Source organism: Lampris incognitus, chromosome 7 (genome assembly GCF_029633865.1).
Source record: "Lampris incognitus isolate fLamInc1 chromosome 7, fLamInc1.hap2, whole genome shotgun sequence".
In the NCBI taxonomy this organism is placed as follows: domain Eukaryota; kingdom Metazoa; phylum Chordata; class Actinopteri; order Lampriformes; family Lampridae; genus Lampris; species Lampris incognitus.
The window spans coordinates 10,403,250-10,427,589 of record NC_079217.1 but is presented as its reverse complement, the minus strand read 5'-3'; the positions used below and the strand labels follow the sequence as shown (position 1 = coordinate 10,427,589).

Below are 24,340 nucleotides of genomic sequence, written 5' to 3'. Positions count from 1 at the left end.
CATTCTGAACACGTATAGAGTAAAAATATAGTTGTGATTTTAAAATGCCTCCAAAACTTTGTACAAAAAAATGTTAACATTTAATTAACGAGGACAGCTGCGTCAAAGTCAGAAACATCTTTTCGGAGGGAGGAAATTTGACACCCCCCCCCCAAACTCCTGATCAATTACCGATGGTGATGAGGTTTTGGTTTGTACTGCACACCTGGGGGGGGTGTTAATTGGGAGTGTCAGCTGTTCATTTCCGAGGTTGTAGTTGGTCTGATTCAAGCAGCAGTACGTGCGTTCATTCATTCAGGGCCCGGCGGTCAAAGGTGAAGCCGAGGGTGTCCCGGAAGCGTGGCGTCAGTAGCGGCTGCTGCTAAAAAACCATGGGGGGGGGGGGGGCGCAGCACACCTGCCAGCTAATAGGGACCATGTAAGCCAATAGGTTTTCATCAGGGGTCGTAGACGGTGGATAATTGACAGGAGACGAGGCGTCGTGGCGGGCGTGAACATGACTGACAGCCACGAGAATTGCCCAATCACATTAGGTCAAAAACCATTACAACAATACCGATTCGCTGCCATTAAAAGTGGGAGTGTTGCGCCCCCCTGGAAAATCTGAAGAAACCAATCAGAGAGCAGCCTCAGGTCACCTGCTCGCCACGGGTTTGAGGGCTCGAACGTAAGGTGTCGTTTGGCCGGCGCCCCTCACCCAGGAAGTATTCCGACAGGAAGTATAGTGTAACGTGCATGGATAAGAAGACACGCTGGCCGCTCGCTGGCGGGACTGACCCTTTAGTCTAGCGGTTAGTGATGTCTCCTGCGGTGCGGGCGATACGGGTTCGCTTCCCGGCCGCGGCAGTTCCTGTGGTTGCGTTGTCCCCCGAATTCGCTACAATATGTATCCAGACAGGAAGTATATGTATTCCGACAGGAAGTATATGTATCCAGACAGGAATCAACCAAACACCATTTGAACCAGTGTTTAATGGCTGCTGACAGGCGCTCACACACTGAACAACACGTTTATTTCGTCATTATTTGCATTATACAACACAATTATATTCAACACGTTTAAGTAGATTCTCATCTCTCGATGTTTGAAGGGGGCGGTGCCCCGGCGCCCTGTACTGGCCAGCCGCCACTTGGTAGCGGTCTATTCCGTTGCCGACCAACACGGGAATCGCCGGTTTAAATCCCCGTGTCACCTCCGGCTTGGTCGGGCGTCCCTACAGACACAACTGGCCGTGTCTGCGGGTGGGAAGCCGGATGTGGGTACGTGTCCTGGTCGCCGCACTAGCGCCTCCTCTGGTAAGTCGGGGCGCTTGTTTGGGGGGGGGACTGGGGGGAATAGCGTGATCCTCCCACGCGCTACGCCCCCCTGGTGAAACTCCTCGCTGTCAGGTGAAAAGAAGCGGCTGGCGACTCCACATGTATGGGAGGAGGCTTGTGGTAGTCTGCAGCCCTCCCCGGATCGGCAGAGGGGTTGGAGCAGCGAACCGGGACGGCTCGGAAAATAGGGTAATTGGGGAGGGGGGGGGTAAACAAATAAGTGAAGCCGAGATGGTTGAAGAAGTACGTGCTTATCTACCTGCAACACAAACACTTTGGGGGGAAACGCCACGTACAAAGATACCGTGACCGAAGGTTGGAAAGGCTGCAACACCAGCGCCATCTTGAGGCCAGGTTTGTACCCACTCTGTACGGGGGGGGGGGGAGTAATGAGGCGACTCGGCGCCGGGACAGTAAACGATGCACCGACACAACAACCTTATGACGCCGGACTTGAGCGCCGGCACGCGGAGCCCTCCCTGCTCCGCGTAACCGGGGCGCCGTGCGCGCCATGACGCAACCGTATGAAACGTCGAAGTCAACGTTCCGCAGTTTTACATCACAACAAATGGGAAGCGTTTTGAAATGCTCCTTTCTCTTTTTTTGCGCAACGCGGAAAAAAAAAGTCACGGCCTTGTGTGACTGTGACAGCGTGCGCGCGCGCGCGCGCGCGAACATACGCCGATATCCACCCTCCAAAAGTGAGTAAATATGATCGATCGGGGTGACGTTTGCTCTCGCTGGTCGATAGCGCGGTTCGTCGTACCTGCCTCAGTGTTGGGGGGCGGGGCGGGGGTTAGGGGGGTAGGGGGGGGTTCCCGAACGTGACGTGACGTAAGGGGGATTTCCACACCCCGGACCGTCGCATAAATGTCTCCCAGTGCGGAACTGGAGAAAACATCAGAGTCCGCCACACATGGCAGCGGTCGCTTGAGCAGCCGCCAGAGCCACTCCGCCAGCGACTTGGACCAGCTCGGCGATCCGAATGAAACCGGATCGTACCGTACTGGGCTAGGGGCCGGGAAAGACGACCGGGAGAAGAGACCGTGTCCCCCGGAGGAATAAAGCGGGATTATCCAGCCAAAGAAAGAAAAAGAAAGCGGGACGTGGAAACCGGCGGCCTGTGCGCTTTAACGGCGAGCGAGGACGCCTCGTGCGCCATGAGAAACATGAACGTCTCCACCTCACGTAGGTCTCGTGTCTGTGTCTTTCATGTGCAAAGCGACGCCACACGCTCCACGCGGCATGTGACGTGTTTAGCCTTGATAAGCGAGCCCACGCGCATTTCGGCTGTAGCGCGGAAATGTGCTGTCATGTAGAGTCGGCAGCGCCGATACCCATGTATAACCACAGCTGACAAGTCCGTTATTCACCCACAATGCCTTTCTCTTTATATTGCAGCGGTCGAACATACAGACTTGGGTGAGTAATCTGTCCATCCGTTTCACAGCTGTAATGACAGTAATGGTAGTAGCAGTAGTAGTAGTAGTAGTAGTAATTGTAGTAGTAGTAATGGTAGTAGTAGTAGTAGTAGTAATGGCAGTAGTAGTAATGGTAGTAGTAGTAGTAGTAATGGTAGTAGTAGTAGCAGTAGTAGTAGTAGTAGTAGTAGTAATGGTAGTAGCAGTAGTAGTAGTAGTAATGGTAGTAGTAGTAATGGTAGTAGCAGTAGTAGTAGTAATGGTAGTAGCAGTAGTAGTAGTAGTAGTAATGGTAGTAGTAGTAATGGTAGTAGTAGTGGTAGTAGTAATGGTAGTAGCAGTAGTAATGGTAGTAGTAGTAATGGTAGTAGTAGTAATGATAGTAGTAATGGTAGTAGTAGTAGTAATGTTAGTAGTAGTAATGGTAGTAGCAGTAGTAGTAGTAATGGCAGTAGTAGTAATGGTAGTAGCAGTAGTAGTAGTAGTAGTAATGGTAGTAGTAGTAATGGTAGTAGTAGTGGTAGTAGTAATGGTAGTAGCAGTAGTAATGGTAGTAGTAGTAATGGTAGTAGTAGTAGTAGTAGTAATGGTAGTAGTAATGGTAGTAGTAGTAATGATAGTAGTAATGGTAGTAGTAGTAGTAGTAGTAATGGTAGTAGTAGTAATGGTAGTAGTAGTGGTAGGGGTAAAATCTTTCCAACTTTCTTACAGCTGTAATAGTAGTAGTAGTAGTAGTAGTAGCAGTATCTAACTGCCTTACTGTTTTATTAGTAGCAGTAGTAGTAGTAGTATCTATCCACCTGTTTTACCCTAGTCGTCGTAGTAGTAGTAGTATTTATCCACCTACCTTACTGTAGTAATAGGTGTAGTAGTATCTATCCACCTATCGTACAGTAGTAATACGTGGAGTAGTATCTATCCACCTACCGTACAGTAGTAATAGGTGTAGTAGTATCTATCCACCTATCGTACAGTAGTAATAGGTGTAGTAGTATCTATCCACCTACCGTACTGTAGTAATAGGTGTAGTAGTATCTATCCACCTATCGTACAGTAGTAATAGGTGTAGTAGTATCTATCCACCTGCCTTACTGTAGTAATAGGTGTAGTAGTATCTATCCACCTGCCGTACTGTAGTAATAGGTGTAATAGTATCTATCCACCTGCCTTACTGTAGTAATAGGTGTAGTAGTATCTATCCACCTGCCTTACTGTAGTAATAGGTGTAGTAGTATCTATCCATCTATCGTACAGTAGTAATAGGTGGAGTAGTATCTAGCCACCTACCGTACAGTAGTAATAGGTGTAGTAGTATCTATCCACCTATCGTACAGTAGTAATAGGTGGAGTAGTATCTATCCACCTACCGTACTGTAGTAATAGGTGTAGTAGTATCTATCCACTTGCCTTACTGTAGTAATAGGTGTAGTAGTATCTATCCACCTGCCTTACTGTAGTGATAGGTGTAGTAGTATCTATCCACCTGCCTTACTGTAGTAATAGGTGTAGTAGTATCTATCCACCTGCCTTATTGTCGTAATAGGTGTAGTAGTATCTATCCACCTGCCTTACTGTAGTAATAGGTGTAGTAGTATCTATCCACCTGCCTTATTGTAGTAATAGGTGGAGTAGTATCTATCCACCTGCCTTACTGTAGTAATAGGTGGAGTAGTATCTATCCACCTGCCGTACAGTAGTAATAGGTGTAGTAGTATCTATCCACCTGCCTTACTGTAGTAATGGGTGTAGTAGTATCTATCCACCTGCCTTACTGTAGTAATAGGTGTAGTAGTATCTATCCACCTGTCTTATTGTAGTAATAGGTGTAGTAGTATCTATCCACCTGCCTTACTGTAGTAATAGGTGGAGTAGTATCTATCCACCTGCCTTACTGTAGTAATAGGTGGAGTAGTATCTATCCACCTGCCGTACAGTAGTAATAGGTGTAGTAGTATCTATCCACCTGCCTTACTGTAGTAATAGGTGGAGTAGTATCTGTCCACCTGCCTTATTGTAGTAATAGGTGTAGTAGTATCTATCCACCTGCCTTACTGTAGTAATAGGTGTAGTAGTATCTATCCACCTGCCTTATTGTAGTAATAGGTGTAGTAGTATCTATCCACCTGCCTTACTGTAGTAATAGGTGTAGTAGTATCTATCCACCTGCCTTACTGTAGTAATAGGTGGAGTAGTATTTATCCACCTGCCTTACTCTAAGCTAGCATTATGATACATGGCGTTCGTGTACTTATGCACGTGTTGACATGCTAATGACGGTAAATGATGGTAAAATGTTCTTCTCTCCAACTGCTCCACTTCCATCTAAATGTGTGTTTTCTTCAATCTCTCACCCATGATCTCTGCAGACATCATCCAAGAAGTGATCACGGAGGACAGCGAGCGGTTACAAACCCACTCCTGTTCCACCCTCCCCAGGCCTCCTCCTCCACCTCGCGACCTCCTGTGCTCTACTCAGATCTACAGGATGCTCGATCAGGAGTCCTCCTCCTCGTCACAGCCGGTGCTGGTCTCAAGGGGTACTACTTCCCGGGTGAGTGTCTGAATAGAGCCGAGCTTTGCTAGGGAAGCCTAATGTTGAAAGGCGAGAACGCTTTAACAGAAGCAGATGGTTTTTATAATTACACGAGGGTTCTAGATCAGGTTTTTTTTAATAATTACACCAGGGTTCTAGATCAGGTTTTTTTTATAATTACACGGGGGTTCTAGATCAGGTTTTTTATAATTGCACGAGGGTTCTAGATCAGCTCTGCTGCCCAGCGTATGTATCGTGCACACTCCTCTCTGAACATGTGTTGGCGTAATGTAGTGCTGATAAAGAGGCGATTGCGATAAACGGTGGGGCCAGTCACAACTGGGATTCAAACCCGCTGGGTTAGGGCTGTGTCTGCATAGACCACACACTGCCCCGGTGTGGTCCGTAAAACCTTGACAAGACTCAGAAGTTGGCCTGTCGGATGGAGCCACCCGAAGAGGTGACCGGGCAGTTTCCGTAGAGGGGTTGTCGTTTCTTCGGACTCGCCGGTGACGGAAGCGAAGCCCTCGCAGGTTTACTCGGCGGCCGCCCGGCGCGTCGTGGACTAGTTTATTGCGCGGAGGGTGTGAGCCGAGGGGGCCTCGTGTCTCAATCGTTGCCGCGGGCAAATTTGGTCTTACGCACCCATGGGATATGTTAGCCCTGGGGCTTGTCTGACAGCCGCGGGCAAAGCGTGCCAGCGCTTTGTAACGCCTTCCTCCTAACGTCCATCTACCTCACCCGGGCCTGCAAAAGAGGAGGCCTCCGAGGCAAACTCCAGGGCTAAAATATCCCCACGGGTGTCCAAGACCAAATTTGCCCGCAGTCGCGATTGATATATGAGGCCCCAGGTGAGGCTTGTCCCGTCAACCACGTGGTTTCCAGAAAACAGGCCGAGCAGGGGTTGTGTGGATCAGGGGTTGTGTGTAACCTGATCGGTCATCCCAACCCAACCGTGATTCGAGAGGAGTGCAAAGTGCGTTAAATAACAAAAAACAAAAAAACAACCCCAGATTTTTAGAAAATGTCCCATAGGTATGATTTTAGCAACATTTCAAATTCTTTGTTTGTTTGTTTGTTCGTCTGCGTGTTGTCACGTAAATAACGTCGCTTTGAATGAGGGTGTTGTGACTTGCGTGTTTCGCTTGTGTGGCCTGTGAGAGAGGAAAAACCGACACACCCCTTTCTGCATGGCGGCAGGCTTGCTGAGAAAGGAGGCGGGAGGAGGAGGAGGGGGGGAGGGGCTGGACGACTAGGAAAAGACGGTAATGTGACTCCTACTTTCGGTTTGCCTCCGTCTCTGTCGGCCAGCCATACGCCTTCGGGGTGAGAGGTCACATTCTTGGCGAGTCCGGCTTCTCCTATTGGCTGGCCTACGTTCTGCGTGAGTCGTCTTCCTGTTTCCTGTTGTCTCGCTCAGTCGCCCTGGCTTTTCGTTTTTAGCTGTTGTTTAGGGCCAACAGAGGTATGCCTACATTAACGCACACGCAACACGCACACGCACACGGTTCCGTAGCCACAAGATCTGACGCCTGATCTCACGCATGCCGCAATGGCAACGTAAAGCCAGCTTTCAGACCAGGGGTCCGACTTCGTTCTGTCCGGCTCCCTCTGGTTTTGTTTGCTCGTCTTTGCTGAGCCGCTCGTTGACGCGTCAGGTCTTGAAAGAGGCGGTTAGTTCACGGTACAGTATGCTGCCTTGGTTGGCTAACGCGCTCTTTAACCTCTGCTGCTTCTGGGATAACGCGCACAATTTTGTAATTCAGCCATGAGTCAAGTTTAAAAAGAAAGTGAGAGGGGAAGTGGAAGAGCTTTGTAGGCGGTTATAGAGAGCGAGAGAGAGAGCGAGAGAGAGAGCGCCAGATGTGCTTAACTGTTATGGATGTTTTAGTCAGAATAGAGGTGGCGGCGGTCTGCGGTATAACGACAATTGACAGCAAAACATGAGAGGTGGAGTCAAAATGAACTCATGGCACATTATATCCACTAATGGAGGGTGCATGTGTAGAGGGATAGCAGAAGTTATGGCGCTTTTAAGTTGCATTAAACATGTCGGATAGCCTGCTGTGCATCATGCTGGATAGATAAGTGTCTCGGGGGCTCTTTCCCATTGGTGCTTATATATGAGACGCCTGCAGAGAGTTGGGCTTGACTGGGCTGCATTGTATATAGCGCTTTCCCAGCTGCAACAGCCACTCAAAGTGCTTTACGGTTAATTAATGCCCCCAAATGCACCCACACACACTCATGCACCGATGGCGGTGTCAACCATGCAGGGTAACAACCGGCTCATCAGGAGCACTTCAAGGGTTTGGTGTCTTGCTCAGGGACACCTCGACATTTTTGTAAGGAGGAGCTGGGGATCGAACTGGCAACCCTCTCGTTACCGGATGAGCTGCTCTACCTACCGAGCCATGCCCTGATTTCATTGACAGGCGTGCGCTTTTATCCCCCACAGCCACCTTGCTCCTTCCATCCAGCTGTGCAGCCGTCATCCTACCCCAAGGCAATGGCTTCGGCTCAGCCGTGCCGAGGAGCCTCCCACTCGGGTCCGACCCGGCGCGGCCGTGGCTCATCGTGTCCGGCGACGCCCAAGAACCCCGCGGGTCCTTCGTCCCAGGCTCGGACAGACACAGAGCTGCTGGAGCGAATTCTGGAGAAGCCCAAACTGGTGGTGGTGGAGGAGCCCAAGGAGAGAGGGATGAGGTTTCGCTACGAGTGTGAGGGGCGGTCAGCCGGTAGTATTCTGGGGTCATCCAGCACAGAGAGCACCAAGACTCAACCTGCCATAGAGGTAATTCATTTCCCTTCGTCCTGTTGCATCACAAAGACCCTCAGACCCATCACACAACGAGCACAATATAAGATATCGGGGAGGGGGGGGGTCCTGGTCTCAGTCCTGAATGACCACATGGTTACGTACATCTGCTCTGTACTTTGGTTTTCTTATTCCCAGTATCGTGCGCTTGACCTAACATGCCCCCTTGGCTATGATATGATGATGCTTGGCTCTGTGTAATGCCAGTTCCTCATATTCAAATCTGTCTGCTATTTGCTGACTCTCCTGTGAGCACTTTGAGTGCTCGTGTATGCTGAATCAGTAAATGTAAATGTTATTTAGACCCCGTGTTTTCAAAAGACAAGATGCTGGTAGTGTGTGAACAGAAAGTCCGGCAGAGAAGGAAACGGGGAAAAGCCACTGAGCGTAATTAGACCGCTGATAAGTGCGTTTTATCGTGTAGCTCCTCAACACGTGTATTAAATAGACAATACAACGATATCTGTATATTCATTTTAATATTACATAGCGAGGCTTTGAACAGAAACCTGAATTTTTGTTCTAGACCCAATCTTTCTATTTTGAGCTGCGTTTGGATGTTGGAACGTCTTAATTTCGACACAAACGAGGGATCCGTATCTGCCCCAAACCACGGGCAATCCCCCTGTGATAAGAGTTTTGCACCGCTGCACCTGAAGCCCCTCGTGCAGTCGGAGGAAAGAGTGTGAGGTTGGCCACAACGGGGGGTTGCCTGTGTTTTGTGGGTTGTCGTGTAACTGAAATAGAAAGTCCCCGCGAATCCAAAATCTGAGTGTGGCAAAATGACAGGCCCTATACGTGACCCCACCCCCCCTCGCGCACCCACACCCACACACATACATACATAGATGCATTGCAACACACCCAAATGAAAACATTACATCACCGGTTTCCCGGTGACTGGCGACCTTGGGATGCGTTACCGTATGCTAAAGTCGCCAGATTTTATCACCACGTGTTTGGTAACTGGAGCCAGTAACAGCAGAAGTTTGTCGGCCTGTTGTCCTTCATTGTCTACATTGTCAACTTCCCTCTCCCCCTCCTGGCTGTGGCGCTTTTCAGATTCAGGGTCCCATTGAGCACATAAAGAGGGTTACCGTCACGGTTTCCTTGGTGACCAAAGACATTCCACACCGTCCGCACCCCCACTGCCTCGTGGGTAAAGACTGCCCTGAAGGTTCGGGGATCTGCGTGGTCACCCTGAACCCTCACAGCAACAGACGTCACAGGTACACATCCGTCTCTCCACCCGTTCCTGTCAGGACGACATCCACCTCCTTCTCTGCTGGGGCTCTGATACCCTCTATCCTCTTTTTTTTCCCCTTTGCTATTTCTTTTGCACTCCGAATCCTCGTCTTTAATCCACAAGGGATTGTGTACTGTTTGACAGAAAAGCAGAGTCCGCCCACTAGATAATACTCCCATGACCACTTTAATGGTATACCACCAAGTAGGGACATTTCGAGTGTTCAAGCTCTTCTTCTTGTCCAGCACCTAGTGTTTATCGTTTGGACGTGCGTGCTTTTGTAGACTTCTTGTGCGTTGTTTATTGTGTGTGAGTGACACATATACTAACAATGAACATTCCGGCATGTTGCAGCTTCACCAACCTTGGCATCCAGTGTGTGAGGAGGAAAGAGATGGATGCTTCACTTCAGAAGAGAAGAAGCCAAAACATTGACCCTTTCAGAAGTAAGACGAGTCACACACACACACACACACACACACACACACACACACACACAGCTTTTTAAAGGCTCTGATGTCATCATTATTTAATGGTATTGACGCCCTGTCCCAGGGTTCAAATGGCACAGTGGTGTTCAGGGGAGCCCTGTTTTGCGGTGTGCTGCTACACATGTCGCATGCACGTGCACACACAGATGTGTGCGGTCAGTTGCAGGATTACTGCGAAAAACCCTCTACGGTTAATACTGTCAATAACATGAAATTTCACACGAAGAAGACCTAGCCCTGCAGTACCACAAAGACGGAACAACAATTCACTGTCGCAATGTTTTTATATCAGTTGAGCAATGACAACAACAAAAAAATCCACACAGTGAATTGGCCAATAGTTTGCGTGAAACTTCTAAGCAGACCAGACCGGGCACGGGTTACCTCACATGACCGCATCGGAGCATGCCCGCAGCCGCAACGGTCGGTCTTACACAAAACACAGGCTGGCGAGACAACGGCAACACACAAACGCCCACTGCATGATAAAACATCCTGGAGGCAACATCACTATGATGACACACCATAATACAGCGCCCCTCAAACTTGTGTTCAGCACTTTGCAAGTAGAATAAAATAAAATTGCAAATAGAGAAAATAGAATTGAAACACCACAGGCCTAAATAACATGACAATCAATACCACACAAGATACAGGCTGCAGGAGCACAGCACACATGCCACAACATTGCCTGTATTATAGGCTAGTCCACTGGTGCCCAACCCTGCTCCTGCAGAGCTCCCCTCCTGCCGCTTTTCATTCCAACCCAGATTTAACACTTCTGATTCAATTAATCAAGGTCTTGGTCAGTAGATAATCAGTAGAATCAGGTGTGTTAAATCAGGGTTGACGTGAAAAAACGGCAGGATGGTAGCTCTCCAGGAGCAGGGTGGAGCACCACTGGGCTAGTCTAGCCTTCATCGTGGAAGTCAATCTGATAGCAAACACAAAACCGTCCGGGACCCATAGCACACCCGCAAGTGTGAAGGCGGTGGGATGAACGGTTGTGGAGGAAATCGAAGGACAGACAGACAGACAGAGACTCCTTCCATTTTATTTAGATTATTATTATTCCGGTGAATTTCAAACGTCCCCCTCAGGTCGTCGATGAGTGAGTGAGTGACCACAGTTTGTGGCGTATAGCCCACGGTGTGGCAGTTGTGCAGCTCCATGAGAAACACACAACAGACCAGTTGTATCGCACCTAGGGAACAGAATCCTGTAACAGTCATAACAAAAAACGTCAGTAGTAAATAGGATGAGGGCCCGTCCTCACAAATGCACAGCTCAAGCAGTCCCCTGAGTCTTACCTTACATCAGAAGTGACCACAGGGGCCCGGGGTCTTGTTTTGACCTTCTGACTACTCACCCATAAACCGTTCAAAAATACAGAATAATATCAGTTTTCTAACGATTTACCATTCACAGGCTGGCTAGTTAGCCACAACTTCTTCTTTTTTTGGCCACAGTAAATAGACACGGCATTATTTTTAATGTAGTGGAGATAAATGTTTGGAAATTGAACTGTAAATATGTGAATAAACACAACATTGGCATATTTTTACTAATATTATTGAACCTTAATATACAGAAAAATAAAAATCGATAAACCTGTGCCACAAAAATTGGTGATGTTTCAGAACTCCCCCTAAATTTCTCAAAGCAGGATTTCAGGGGAGCTCCCCTTAGCTGCCCCGTAATTCATACCCTGCCTCGTCCATCCTGTTATACTCACTGTTTTTATTGACTATAATGTTTCTGTTGACAGATCAATTGATTGTGGTGTCCCTCTGCTTTCCTCAGCCGACCACTTAAAGACCATCGAAGACATCGATATGAATGTTGTTCGTCTGTGTTTCCAATGTGAGCTAGAGTGGGACGACAGCAGGAAGGACGCACTCAACCCTGTGGTGTCCAGTCCCATCTATGATAAGAGTGAGAACACACACGTCACAATGACCACAGTCTAAGGCACCAAAACTATGTAAATGTGTTTCCTTTGTGAAAAACTCGGCAGATGCTCGCCATGTTCCACTAATCATGCATGTCTGTTATAGAGGCCACAACGACATCACAGCTCAAGATCAGCTGTCTGAACCTCAGCAGAGGCTCCTGTATTGGCAAGACTGAGATCTACATGTTATGTGACAAAGTACAGAAAGGTAAAGAAATTAGCCCCACATACATGACATGTCAAGAAGTGTGAAGGTCAGAGTCACAGCCCGTGCCCCATTCGTCTTATGAGTTAATGTTGAATTCATGAATTGATTCAAGTGGAAGGGGAAGATGCCCGACTCTGTTCAGTATAGTCACTGATTCTTTGCAGAATTCAGTGTCTCACTGGTGCATGGGTGCATACTACATTAGTTGAAAAAGAGGAATCAGAATACTTTATTCATCCCCGAGGGGAACTTGGGTGTCAGAAAAGGATGCCGTGCTCAGGGATGATTAGTTTATTATGGTCAAGATAAATTTCGATCTGGCTCTCGAACTGGAATAAATAGTTTTAACCATCAGTTCTGCTGGCACCTGATTTTCATGACTTCTCCTTCTCTGTGTGTAATTCTCTGTTGGATGGACTTTAACCTCTGTATTCTTCTGGGTTCACAGATGATATCGAGATCATCTTTAAGCGAGGGTCATGGGAGGCGAAGGGCGAGTTTGCCCAAACTGACGTGCACCGACAGATTGCCATTGTGTTCAAGAGCCCGCCCTATCAGGAACAGGACATCGCTGAGGAAGTTGACGTCAGCGTCGTCCTCCGTCGCCTCTCAGACCGAATGGACAGTGCACCTGTAACCTTCACTTACCTGCCCTCCAATCCAGGTCAGATATGACACACGGCACCGAGACATATTGTCTGTGGACGTGTTATTTCATTTTGATGATTCAACGATGCTTTTGGATTAGACACCTAGTGTGTATAAGTCTGTCTAGAATGGTTGGCCCTCTTCTGCCATGCTGACTGAGAATTTGTTTTACATTCTTCTAATAATCTATTGATTAATAATTCTTTTGAAAAATCTCAAGGAGGTAATGGTATATTGTAAACAACAGGAGAGCGTCATCTCAATATTCATATATTGGTTTGATTACAGATCCATATGAGGTGAAGAGGAAAAGAAAGATGAAAAAAGACATCAATTTTGTGGAGAGAGCATGTGTGGCAGGTGAGTCTTGGCCCCGGTCCTTCCCTCCTTCCTTTCACAATTACCGTTTCTAGTGCCTGTTATACTAAACAGGGTTTTTAATGACTCCTTGCAGTAGGCGGCTGTGATTTCCCACAGAGCACCTATCTTGAAATGTTTGAAAGATGATGTCGAAACGTCGCCAAATAAGTGTTACACTGAATTTTCAAATGTTGCTTCTTTTTTTTAAGGCTACAAAACACAAGGCTTCTATCATATCTGTACATCCCACACAATGCCCAACAAATAATTTTTACTGTGGATGTAAATTACACGTACAGTTAGAATCCCACAACTGTCATGGTTTTACTTAACTATATGTTCACATGACTAGGAAGGGAAATTTAATTAGACATTATTTAAGTGACTTGACTTTGTGCCAAGAATACAAACACAGCTCTCACATTGGTTATACAAGGACCAGATGGCTTGTAGCAACTGCCCTGGTACCCCATACTACCGCAGCACCCCCCACAGAGTGCCCTGGGGTACATGGTCATAAGCCTTCTCCAAGTCCACAAAACACATGTAGACTGGCTGGCCAAACTCCCTTGCCTCCCTCAGCACTTCTGCAAGGGTAAAGAGTCGGTCTGTTGTTCCACGGCCAGGATGGAATCAACATTGTTCCTCCTCGATCCGAGGTTTGACAATTGGTCGGAGCCTCCTTCCCAGCACCCTAGAGTAGACTTTACCAGGGAGGCTGAGCAGTGTGATGCCCTGATAATTGGATCACATCCTCCGGTCCCCTTTCTTAAATATGGGAACCACCACCCAAGTCTGCCACTCCACAGGTACTGTCCCCGACCTCCATGCGACACTGAAGAGGTGTGTCAGCCAAGACAGCCCAACAGTATCCAGAGCCCTCAGCATCTCAGGGCAAATCTCAAACACACCCGGCGCCTTGCCACGGGGCCGTGCCTATAGTCCCCGGGTCCTATATTCCCCGGGTCCTATGTTCCCCGATCGGGGAACATAGGACCCTTTCGAAAAAAAAGGGTCCCATATTCCCCGTTTTCCCCTAAAAAGGTCCTATAATCCCCGTTGCAATAGACACCGGGGAACATAGGACCCTCTTTTGGAAAAAGGGTCCTATATTCCCCGCTGTTTCCAGGGGAACATAGGACCTTTTTCCAAATAAAGGGTCCTATATTCCCCGCTATTGCCAATCGAGGAACAAACCGGGGAACTTAGAACCCTTTTTGCAAATTAATTTCCTTAACGGGTCCAAAATAATAAAAACTGGGGTCAAGGCTGAGATGTAGGCTACGATAATCTATTCCTCCGCTGATTAAATTAGGCCGTATTACCATTGTTGGCTGTTGTATATCGCAGGCCACCTTGAGTGTGTATCCAAATTCGGCCTATAGAGGAGGCTGTAATTTGCTTTATTGTTATTTCTTACCAATATTTACTGCAGTAGGCCTAGTTAGTTGGCTCTCCGGCTCAGCATGGACAGTCGGCAACCAACGCAAGTTTGTCTTGCAGTAGGCCCGCCTACCAGTATAACCTAGCCATTTCCACCTTCGCTCAAAGTTCAATTTGCACAGCACTGGACACTTCAGCCACTTTCTTGTTACTTTGCAGTTCGTTTTCCATATTAAATCACTTGGCAGACTTTCTTTCAAAAAGACTTTAATGATGAACTTTTTAGGCAGAGAACTTAGACCAGGACTTGAAATTTAGGACCAGCACAAAGTATCCATCAACGGGGGCCGCCTACCTTACACAATAGGCTAATTGCCCAATAATAATAATATGTGCTTCTCAAAAAACTAAAGGCTTGTGGAGGTGCTAAACCAAAAACATGAATCAAAGACGAACATCAAAGGATGTAAGGTAACACTCACCAAATGGTAAGAAAATAACAGAGGCAGTCCTCTATTTCACCATTTTATCGTCTGGCATCAGTCATTAAGGTTTCTGAAGAAGACCACCCGGCCAAGTTAATGACTGATGCCAAACAATGAAATGGTAAAATAGAGAATTGTGTCTTTTTTTTTCATTTGATGAGTGCTACCTTACATCCTTTGATGTTCTTCTTTAATAATAATAATAATAAGAAATAATACATAATAATAATAATAACAGCCTAATAATGATAATAATAATAATAGCCTAATTATAAAAGAGGCCTAATAACAAATAACAATTACAGGCACAATACTATCAATAGTAATGCTGATAATAGGCTATTAATAACAAAATGCTTCTAGTAAAAGCTTGGCTGAAAAAGGGTTGGTCTATGGCAGAAGCCCCCCAGAAAAGGCATGGTCTAAAACAAAAATCTCCAAGGCCTAACTAGCCTAACGTTAAGGCTTTTTTCTTCTTCAAAAAATCAAAATGAGTAGTCCTAGTCCATTAGGCTACTCAACAAAGAGGGGCTAAAACCCTGGATTTGACATTGCCGACGCTGCAGGACCCTTTGTTCATTATAGATCCTTCTTATTGGGACTGTTGGCTCCCTCGCAACTTCTGCAATCACCCCGTCGGAATTCTGCACGGTGCACCATTTCTCCGTCAGGGGGATGCACGTGTTCCCCAACATCGTGCACAATAATGTTAGCATCCACGTCCTCCACTTCAAATCTATTTGTGATCAGTGGCACTCTACAGTTCCTCCAGCACCTCCATCTAATGGTGTCTTGATTGGTGCGGTGCTTCTGATATCTGAAGTTCTCATGTACCAACACTTTGCCCCCTCGATCACCATCCATAACTATCGCCATTGTTTGTCTTCTTGTAGGCTAGTAAGCACATGACAGTGAGTCCACGAGTTATCACCGATAACAACCGATTGTTGCAAATTGTTGCAAGTTGGCGGGCGGTTTAGACATTGGTGAATTTTGATCATGTGGTTTAGAACGCCAGGAAACTTGCGTGCAGATGACCACACATCCACGACAAGTCTTAAATATTTCCAAACTCGAAATCATGTGTGCATTTGGCTATTTATAAATTATTTTTCGAGCAATATGTGTTTTGTGATTCAGCTTTAGCGTTGTTGATTAGCCTTTCATTCATATTTTGTCAAAAAGGCGTATTCATTAGCCTAGGCCCATGTCCCGTTATTTCTGTAGCATACAGCATCTTAGAATCTTAAGAGACCAGGCAGATATTGTTATTACCATGCCTTATTAGCCTACTTTATAATTATAAATATTTCAATTATCCGATTTTTAGCATTTCTAATATAAGGCTATATTGTTATTATTATCCTTATTATTATTATTATCATCATCATCATCATTATTATTACGCTATTATTATTATCATTATTATTGTTCTGATCCGTTATTCCCACCTATATGCTTATTTAGGTGTCATTGATTATAAATGATCAGGCACACCGTTATTACACAATGCCTAACGTGGCTTGCTTTATTCCACCGTATTGCAAGACTGCCCGAACAATATTCCTCGCGCTTCTCCCACGTCAACAGGTGACGTCACATACATACGGGTGCCCTTACATGCAGAACCGGTACATGACAATTATTGTTATTATTATGTTATTATTATTATCATTACAATTATGATGCTTAAAGGGCCTTACTGAGCAGATGGTTTCTATCTAATATCTGTCAGATGCTTTTCCCAATAAGCTGGTGTGGTTATAATGGGAACGACGGCTTTCTAGGGAACATAGAAGAAGTGGGTCGGAATTGGCCTCTTGTCGGTATCAGCCAGCTTTTGCAGGAGTCTATCCCTGGTACAATGCGCTAGACCTCTGGGAGATGGACTGCTGAGGACGGAACACAACACCTATCCTCAGCTCCCAGCACTTCTCGCACAATGTGCTACTCATACGCTGAGTTGGCGGCACCCGGGATCGAACTCACGACCTTGCGATCCATAGGCGAGAGCTCTACCGACTGAGCTATGCCCGGGTACAGTTGCTCAAGGAACATAGGCTTACTATATTACATTCAGACACAGACGAGCCAGCTCACCTACTCGGCGAGGCGCATTTTCCTCGGTAAGTGACACATTTCGCGCATAAATATCAGAGAACTACCGCGGTGGGTTATGCGCCCAAATGTAAGCTATAGCCTAATAAATTGAAATTGGTGTAGTGTCTAAAGTTTCCACATACTTTAGCCAACCTGGACTTTGTGAATTCGTTTTTGTGATATAAAAATAGAAATCGTATGATTCATTGTCTTCTTAATAATCTGCCCTAAATAATGCATTATTGAAAATGCACTTTTTGCGCCAAACAGCGTCAAACCTGCTGACCGGGGAACATAGGACCTTTCTTTATAAAAAGGGTCCAGTGTTCCCCGGGTGCCCTAGGGGAACATAGGACCCTTTTTATAAAGAAAGGTCCTATGTTCCCCTGCACATACAAAACGGGGAACATAGGACCCTTTTGGGGAAAAGTGGGGAATATAGGGCCCTCTGTATACAAAAAGGTCCGATATTCCCCGGTCTCATACAAAGCGGGGAACATAGGACCCGGGGACTATAGGACCCGGGGAACATAGGGAGGACCCCCTTGCTACTGAGGACTACCTCAAAGACCTCTGCCAGGGATATGGGTGGGGCCTTCCCCCGAGTCTTCAGACTCTGGCTCCTCCACTGAGGATGTGTTAGCCAGGTTCAGGAGCTCCTCAAAGTGTTCTTTTCCCACCCGACAACATCCCCAGTCCAGGTCACCAGTTCTGCTTCCCCTTCCTGAGTTGCCAGACGGTTTGCCAGAACTTCCTTGAGGCCAACCAAAAGTCATCCTCCATAGCCTAGCCGAACTCCTCCCACACCCAAGTTTTTGCTTCCGCGACCATCGAAGCCACAGCCCTTCTGGCCTCCTGGTACCTGTCTGCTGCTTCAGGAGACCCCTGGGCCAACCAAACCCGAAAGGCCTCCTTCTTCAGCCTGATGGCTTCCCTTACCGCTGGTGTCCACCAGCTGGTTCTTAGGTTGCCACCTTGACAGGTACCGATGACCTTATGACCACAGCTCCTACATGCCTCATCTGCAATAGAGGCTTTGAACATGGCCCACTCAGACTCCATGTCCCCAGCCTCCCTCGGGAAACAGTTCACCCTCACTACACGTTTGGGTTTGCCAGGTCTGTCCAGCAGCCTGCCCCACCATCTGATCCAACTCACCACCAGGTGGTGATCAGTTGACAGCTCTGCTCCTCTCTTCACCCAAGTTTCCAAAACATATGGCCGCAGATCTGATGATACGATCACAAAGTCTATCATCAACCTAAGGTGTTCTGGTACCAAGTACACTTATGAACTACCTTATGTTTGAACATGGTGTTTGTTATGGCCAATCCATGACTCGCACAGAAGTCCAATAACAAGGCTCCACTTGGGTTTAGATTAGGGAGGCCTTTCCTCCCAGTCACGCCCCTCCAGGTTTCTCCATCGTTGCCCACATGAGCGTTGAAGTCCCCCTGCAGAACTACAGAGTCCCCAGGTGGAACCCTATCCAGGACACCAACCAGAGACTCCAAGAAGGCAGGATACTCCAAACTGCTATTTGGTGCATAAGTACACACAACAGTCAGAGCCTTCCCCCCAGTGACTCGCAGTCATATAGAGGTGACCCTCTCATTCCCCGGCGAGAACTCCAACATGACAGCGCTCAACCGGGGACTTGTGAGTATCCCCACACCCGCCCAGCGCCAGTCACCTTGGCCAACTCCGTAAAAGTAAAGAGTCTAGCCCCTCACCAGGAATTTGGTACCAGAGCCCATGCTATGTGTGAAGGTGAGCCCAACTATATCTAGTTGGTACCGCTCCGCCTCCCGCACCAGCTCAGGCTCCTTCCCTGCCAGAGAGGTGACATTCCACGTCCTGAGGACCAGTATGCAATGCAGGAAGTCAGCACGCCCTGGTCCCCGCCTTTGCCTGCAACCCGGCCTGCATTGCACCCTACCCCAATGCTCATCCCCGCAGGTGGTGGGTCCATGGGGTGACATTGGACTCCTCATTGTTGCAGATGATGTGGTTTTGTTGGCTTCATCAGAACACGACCTCCAGCGTGCACTGGGGCGGTTTGCAGCTGAGTGTGAAATGGCCGGGATGAGAGTCAGCACCTCCAAGTCTGAGGCCATGGTTCTCTACCGGAAAATGGTGGCTTGCTCCCTCCGGGTTGGCGATGAGTTGTTGCCTCAAGTGAAGGAGTTCAAGTATCTCGGGGTGTTGTTCACGAGTGAGGGTAGGATGGAGCGGGAGATTGACAGGCAGATTGGTGCAGCATCAGCAGTAATGCGGACGTTGTACCGGACCGTTGCGATGAAGAGGGAGCAGAGCAGGAAGGCAAAGCTCTCAATTTACCAGTCAATCTTCGTTCCTATGCTCATGAGCTTTGGGTAGTGACCGAAAGGGTGAGATCACAGATACAAGTGGCTGAAATTAGTTTCCTCCGTAGGGTGTCTATGCTCAGTCTTAGAGATAGGGTGAGGAGCTCGCACATCCGGAGGAAGCTCGGAGTAGAGCCACTGCTCCTTCATGTCAAAAGAAGCCAGTTGAGGTGGTTCGGGCATCTGATTAGGATGCCTCCTAGGCGCCTTCCTTTGGAAGTTTTCCGGGCACGTCCAACTGGGAGGAGACCCTGAGGTAGACCCAGAACTCGCTGGAGGGACTACATGTCCAATCCGGCCTGGGAATGCCTTGGGATCCCCCAGGAGGAGCTGGAGAGCATTGCTGGGGAGAGGGACGTCTGGAGTGCCCTACTTAGCTTGCTGCCACCGTGATCCGACCCCAGAGAAGTGGCGGATGATTGATGAATGAATGAATTATTTAAATTAATTGAATATAAATGAATATATCTAATGTATTCCAGATTCTACTGTATAAAGGTAGAATCTGGAATACATTAGATATATTAAATATATACATTAGATAGATGAAATAAAGAACGGCTGAATAGGAATGCTAGTTTTGTTCAACCCATAGTTACATGCAGGGCTTTATTTGTAAATCATTAGATACCAGGACACTGAGGCAGTGGTGATCCTGGATCCTGGATGCAGGACTTTATAGTCCTGGTGGACTATAAAGGAAAACGCAAACACATTAGACAGCACAGTGTGTTGTACAATCTCAGTAGCATAGGTATAACATGGACATCATACATTATTAAACAACTGTTATACTGAGGGCGGATTGAAATAATTGAAATTAGCTTTTATTGCAGAAGTATACTGTAGCCTTTAATCAAAATCAGCTCATTACAACCGTGCAGTACAAATGTTCAGATACTTGGCATATTCTGTGTGGAAAAACTACAATGTTAAAGCCAGTTGCCCATTAACCAGAATGAACTGTCAAACTGTTTAGGAGTATACTATACATGCGTACTCATACATACTCTAACACAATTAAAACAAAAATACTGAAGAATTACAATTACCTTTTGGGCATTGCAACACCTGCATTGAATTTCAGCTGCACATTCATTTGGACAGAGGCAGTTAGTTTATAGACATGTGCTATGTGATTATACTACGACAAGCACCACCCACCTATCAATAAATTCATCACAGGGGCGTCCGGATGGTGTGGCGGTCTATTCCATTGCCTACCGACACGGGGATCCTGGTTCGAATCCCCGTGTTACCTCTGGCTTGGTCGGGCGTCCCTACAGGCACAATTGGTCGTGTCTGCGGGTGGGAAGCCGGATGTGGGTATGTGTCCTGGTCGCTTCACTAGTGTCTCCTCTGGTCAGTCGGGGCGCCTGTTCAGGGGGGACGGGGAACTCGGGGTATGGCGTGATCCTCTCACACGCTACGTTTCCCTGGTGAAACTCCTCACTGTCAGGTGAAAAGAAGCAGCTGGTGACTCCACATGTATTGGAGGAGACATGTGGTAGTCTGCAGCCCTCCCCGGATCGGCAGAGGGGGTGGAGCAGCGACCGGGACGGCTCAGAAGAGTGGGGTCATTGGCCAAGTACAATTGGGGAGGAAAAGGGGGGGGGGTAATAAAAAAAAATTCATCACCCATTCTCATAGAGTTGAGCCAATTTACTGTTTAGGAGGGAGGGGAATAGAGAGAAAAAAAAACAGAGCAGTTGGCTTTTTTTCCTACACGACAACAGCCTACTTCTCAAGAATTTGAGGAATCCTCACAAATTCATGCCATAATGGAGGTAGTCCACAACAAAGAGGTTAAATTAAAATGAAATTTAAATGAAGCAGTGGCTGCAAGGTTCTGCCAATCACAGATTTATAACATACGACTCTGTGACAGGCGTTGCTTTCGTAAAACTGTCAGCTATATATATTTTAGCTTCCATTTATGTGACCATTTGGTTTATTACAAATTACTTATATTGCAATTTGACTTCTGGTTCTTTTTAGCTACATGCACGTTGGTTTATACACATATATGCACTCCCACATTAAAGTCCCCTTAAAATTACTGGAAACCTTTTTGCCCCCTCCCCCCACCACTGCAATGAATGGTTTTCATGCAATTTTCTCTCAAAAAAAAAAAGCCATCAAAATAACGTTTGAAATTAGGAAATATCTTAGTCCCAAAGGCACTGATCACATGGCACTGAGTGATCCAAATATAAAAGGCATTCCCAGAAAAGTTGATATATCTGTTATGTTTCTCAAGAAGAAATCTTGGTTAAATGAACTGTGTTTAACACCTGTCCTTTTCTTCCTCCACAGCCCAAACTCCGTCAGCCGTAGAACCATCCATCCCACAGGCCTTTCATTTCCCACTGCCTGAAAGCATGCTGGTCCAAGACGAGAGGCTGCTGTCTGCCCAACCCAGTGCCTCCACTCTGGGGGAAATGAATTATAATGCCCCCATGGACTCTAACCCCTACAACCAGAGCTACGACGCCGCTGACGATCCGACTCTCCTCAACCAGCTGCTGGATGCGCCCATAATACAGGCGGTGTTATCTGACCCAAGCCTCACCATGTCAGTATTGTCTGGCTTTGACCAAGATCCTGATTATCAAGGGCCATATCCACAAGACTTTACCCAGTATAATGATTTGCAGTTTAACCATCTGGTCAATGAGAGCCAGAACTCGCAGTGTGAGCCTCTTCCACAGGAGAGCCCCTCTCACCTGGTTCAGGTAAAGACTGAAGAGAGCCTTTGAGGATAGATCAGATAGTAAGTAAAACACAGCAGAGCATTTTTCTTCAACACAACCAATAACAGTGTGAGACTACCAACACGGGGATCGCTAGTTCGAATCCCCGTGTTGCCTCCGGCTCGGTCAGGCATCCCTACAGACACAATTGGCCATGTCTGTGGGTGGGAAGCCGGATGTGGGTATGTGTCCTGGTTGCTGCACTAACGCCTCCTCTGGTCGGTCAGGGCACCTGTTTGGTGGGGAGGGTGAACTGGGGGGAATAGCGTGATCCTCCCACGCGCTACGTCCTCCAAGCGAAACTCCTCCCAGTCAGGTGAAAAGATGCGGCTGGCGACTCCACATGTATCGGAGGACGCATGTGGTAGTCTGCAGCCCTCCCCGGATAGGCAGAGGGGGTGGAGCAGCGATTGGGACAGCTCGGAAGAGTGGGGTAGTTGGCCAGATACAATTGGGGAGAAAGAGAGGGGGGGGGGTAAAAAAAGAAAAGAAAAAAGGACAAAGTGAACAACCCGTGTGGAGTGTAGTTTTTCTCTTTGACCCATGGGTTTAGAAAGAGCACCTCTGTACTCTCCTTAGCCTTTTGGCGACCTCACTTCCCTTCCTTCCTGAAAGGTCTTGCTGGTCAAGGCTTCGCTGACCAAAAGCATTCCAAAATTGTGTGCCCCCGTCCTGACCCGGGCATCTGTGAGCAAAATGTTTTGTCCTCCTTATGCTGCTAGTATCAACCGTGAAAGCTTAAAGCCACAGAGGTTCACACTCGCACGGCACGTAGCCACTGACTGGAAACCATGGACACTAAGAAGAGAAGCCGTGGACGTGCATCTTGAAGCCAGAAACAGTCAGATCTCTTTTTATGTCAAGCCGTTTGTCATAATTAATCATTAGTGAGGAAAAAAACGAAAAAAGAAAAGTGAAAATGTATAGCATCCTACATATGTACAGGTCACATTTTCGATGTTTGTTCAGTTCCACATATAATCCTTGGAAAAGTATGTCTTTCTGTAGAAGCCAATGGCAATAGTGAAGGGATTTTAGAAAATGTAAAAAAAGAAAAGAAAAAAAGAAAAGTGTCCTGTATTTGTATTGTACAGTTCTCGTCTGCTGTTTCCTATTCGCTGACGATGACGTCACCGCCCTTGGCCTTTGTTTTGACATGTATTCAAACTGCACGCTGCAGAAACCAGTCCTCGCGGTCGTTGCACCGTGTGCCCGAAGTGTCCTTTGTCCCGCGGCCGTGGGCGTCACTGCTGCGCTTAGCCAATCAGATGCACCGATCAAGTGTCCTTGTCAAGTGTTTTTAGAGGAAAAAATAAATCAACCCAATATTTTGTTTTGTTTTTCTCACGATGGTGTACCCTAACGACAGGCGCGGCAAAGAGAGGATTAGGTGCCTCGGGGGTGGGGTGGAGGGTGTAGCGCCGGTCTCCCATTGCTTTTTTAATATCGTCTATTTTTAGACGTTTACTTTGGGATCCCGCCAGTCGAACCCACACACATTCCTAACGCAACACGCACCAGACAAGCACGGCGCTTTCAGCCCGGCCCGGCCTACGCCAAAGTCTCTCTAAGGTTTCTCTCTCTCACCGCCGAGCTGGGAATATGAAAGCCCCGCCCCCTTCCTTAAAGCGGGAATGGGAAAAAGGAATTCTCCGGTTAGGAATTGACGGCAGGTGTGTGTGTGTGTGTGGCTTTACGGCGCGGCTTCAGCTGAGAGGCTCACGGGGCAGGCAACCCCCCCGCCCCCCCTTCCTTAAAGCGGGAATGTGAAAAAGGAATTCTCCGGTTAGGAAATGACGGCAGGTGTGTGTGTGTGTGTGTGTGGCTTTACGCCGAGGATTCAGCTGAGAGGCTCACGGGGCAGGCAACCCCCCGCCCCCCCTTTCCTTAAAACGGGAATGGGAAAAAGGAATTCTCCGGTTTGGAATTGACGGCAGGTGTGTATGTGTGTGTGTGTGTGTGTGTGGCTTTACGGCGCGGCTTCAGCTAAGAGGCTCGCGGGGCAGGCAACCCCCCCTCCCGCCCTCCTCCGCTCTCATGGGTTTTGCACCGCTGCGTGAGAAACGAGAACTAAACAGTTTCTCTCCTCTCCCATTTCTCGTTTTCTGCTCGTAACGTCAGGTCACTTTACTTGGCTTCTGCTGACTAACAACACGAGTCATATTCCAAGTGAAGAGGGAAAGGGGGAAATTCTAAGGCGGGAATTGAAAAACAACTAAAAAAAGAAAAGAAACGCGCGCGCGCGCACCTAATTGGC

General features: G+C 47.5%; 1 protein-coding gene across 3 annotated transcripts; it reads left to right on the top strand.

Annotated features, from left to right (window-relative positions):
* Positions 1-2,169: 2,169 nt before the first annotated feature.
* relb (v-rel avian reticuloendotheliosis viral oncogene homolog B) lies at positions 2,170-23,434 on the top strand. 3 transcript variants are annotated; one of them, XM_056283562.1, is made up of 11 exons: positions 2,170-2,505; positions 2,719-2,739; positions 5,105-5,289; positions 7,730-8,065; positions 9,152-9,318; positions 9,690-9,781; positions 11,630-11,761; positions 11,884-11,988; positions 12,437-12,652; positions 12,925-12,996; positions 21,647-23,434. In XM_056283562.1, the coding sequence occupies exons 1-11, from the start codon at positions 2,478-2,480 to the stop codon at positions 22,087-22,089; spliced, it is 1,797 nt and encodes a 598-aa protein (XP_056139537.1). In that variant the 5' UTR covers positions 2,170-2,477; the 3' UTR covers positions 22,090-23,434. The 3 variants fall into 3 exon arrangements, with proteins under 3 accessions (XP_056139537.1, XP_056139538.1, XP_056139539.1); XM_056283563.1 differs by lacking the exon at positions 2,719-2,739; XM_056283564.1 differs by lacking the exons at positions 2,170-2,505; positions 2,719-2,739; positions 5,105-5,289 and adding an exon at positions 6,627-6,736.
* The last annotated feature ends 906 nt before the right edge of the window (positions 23,435-24,340 follow it).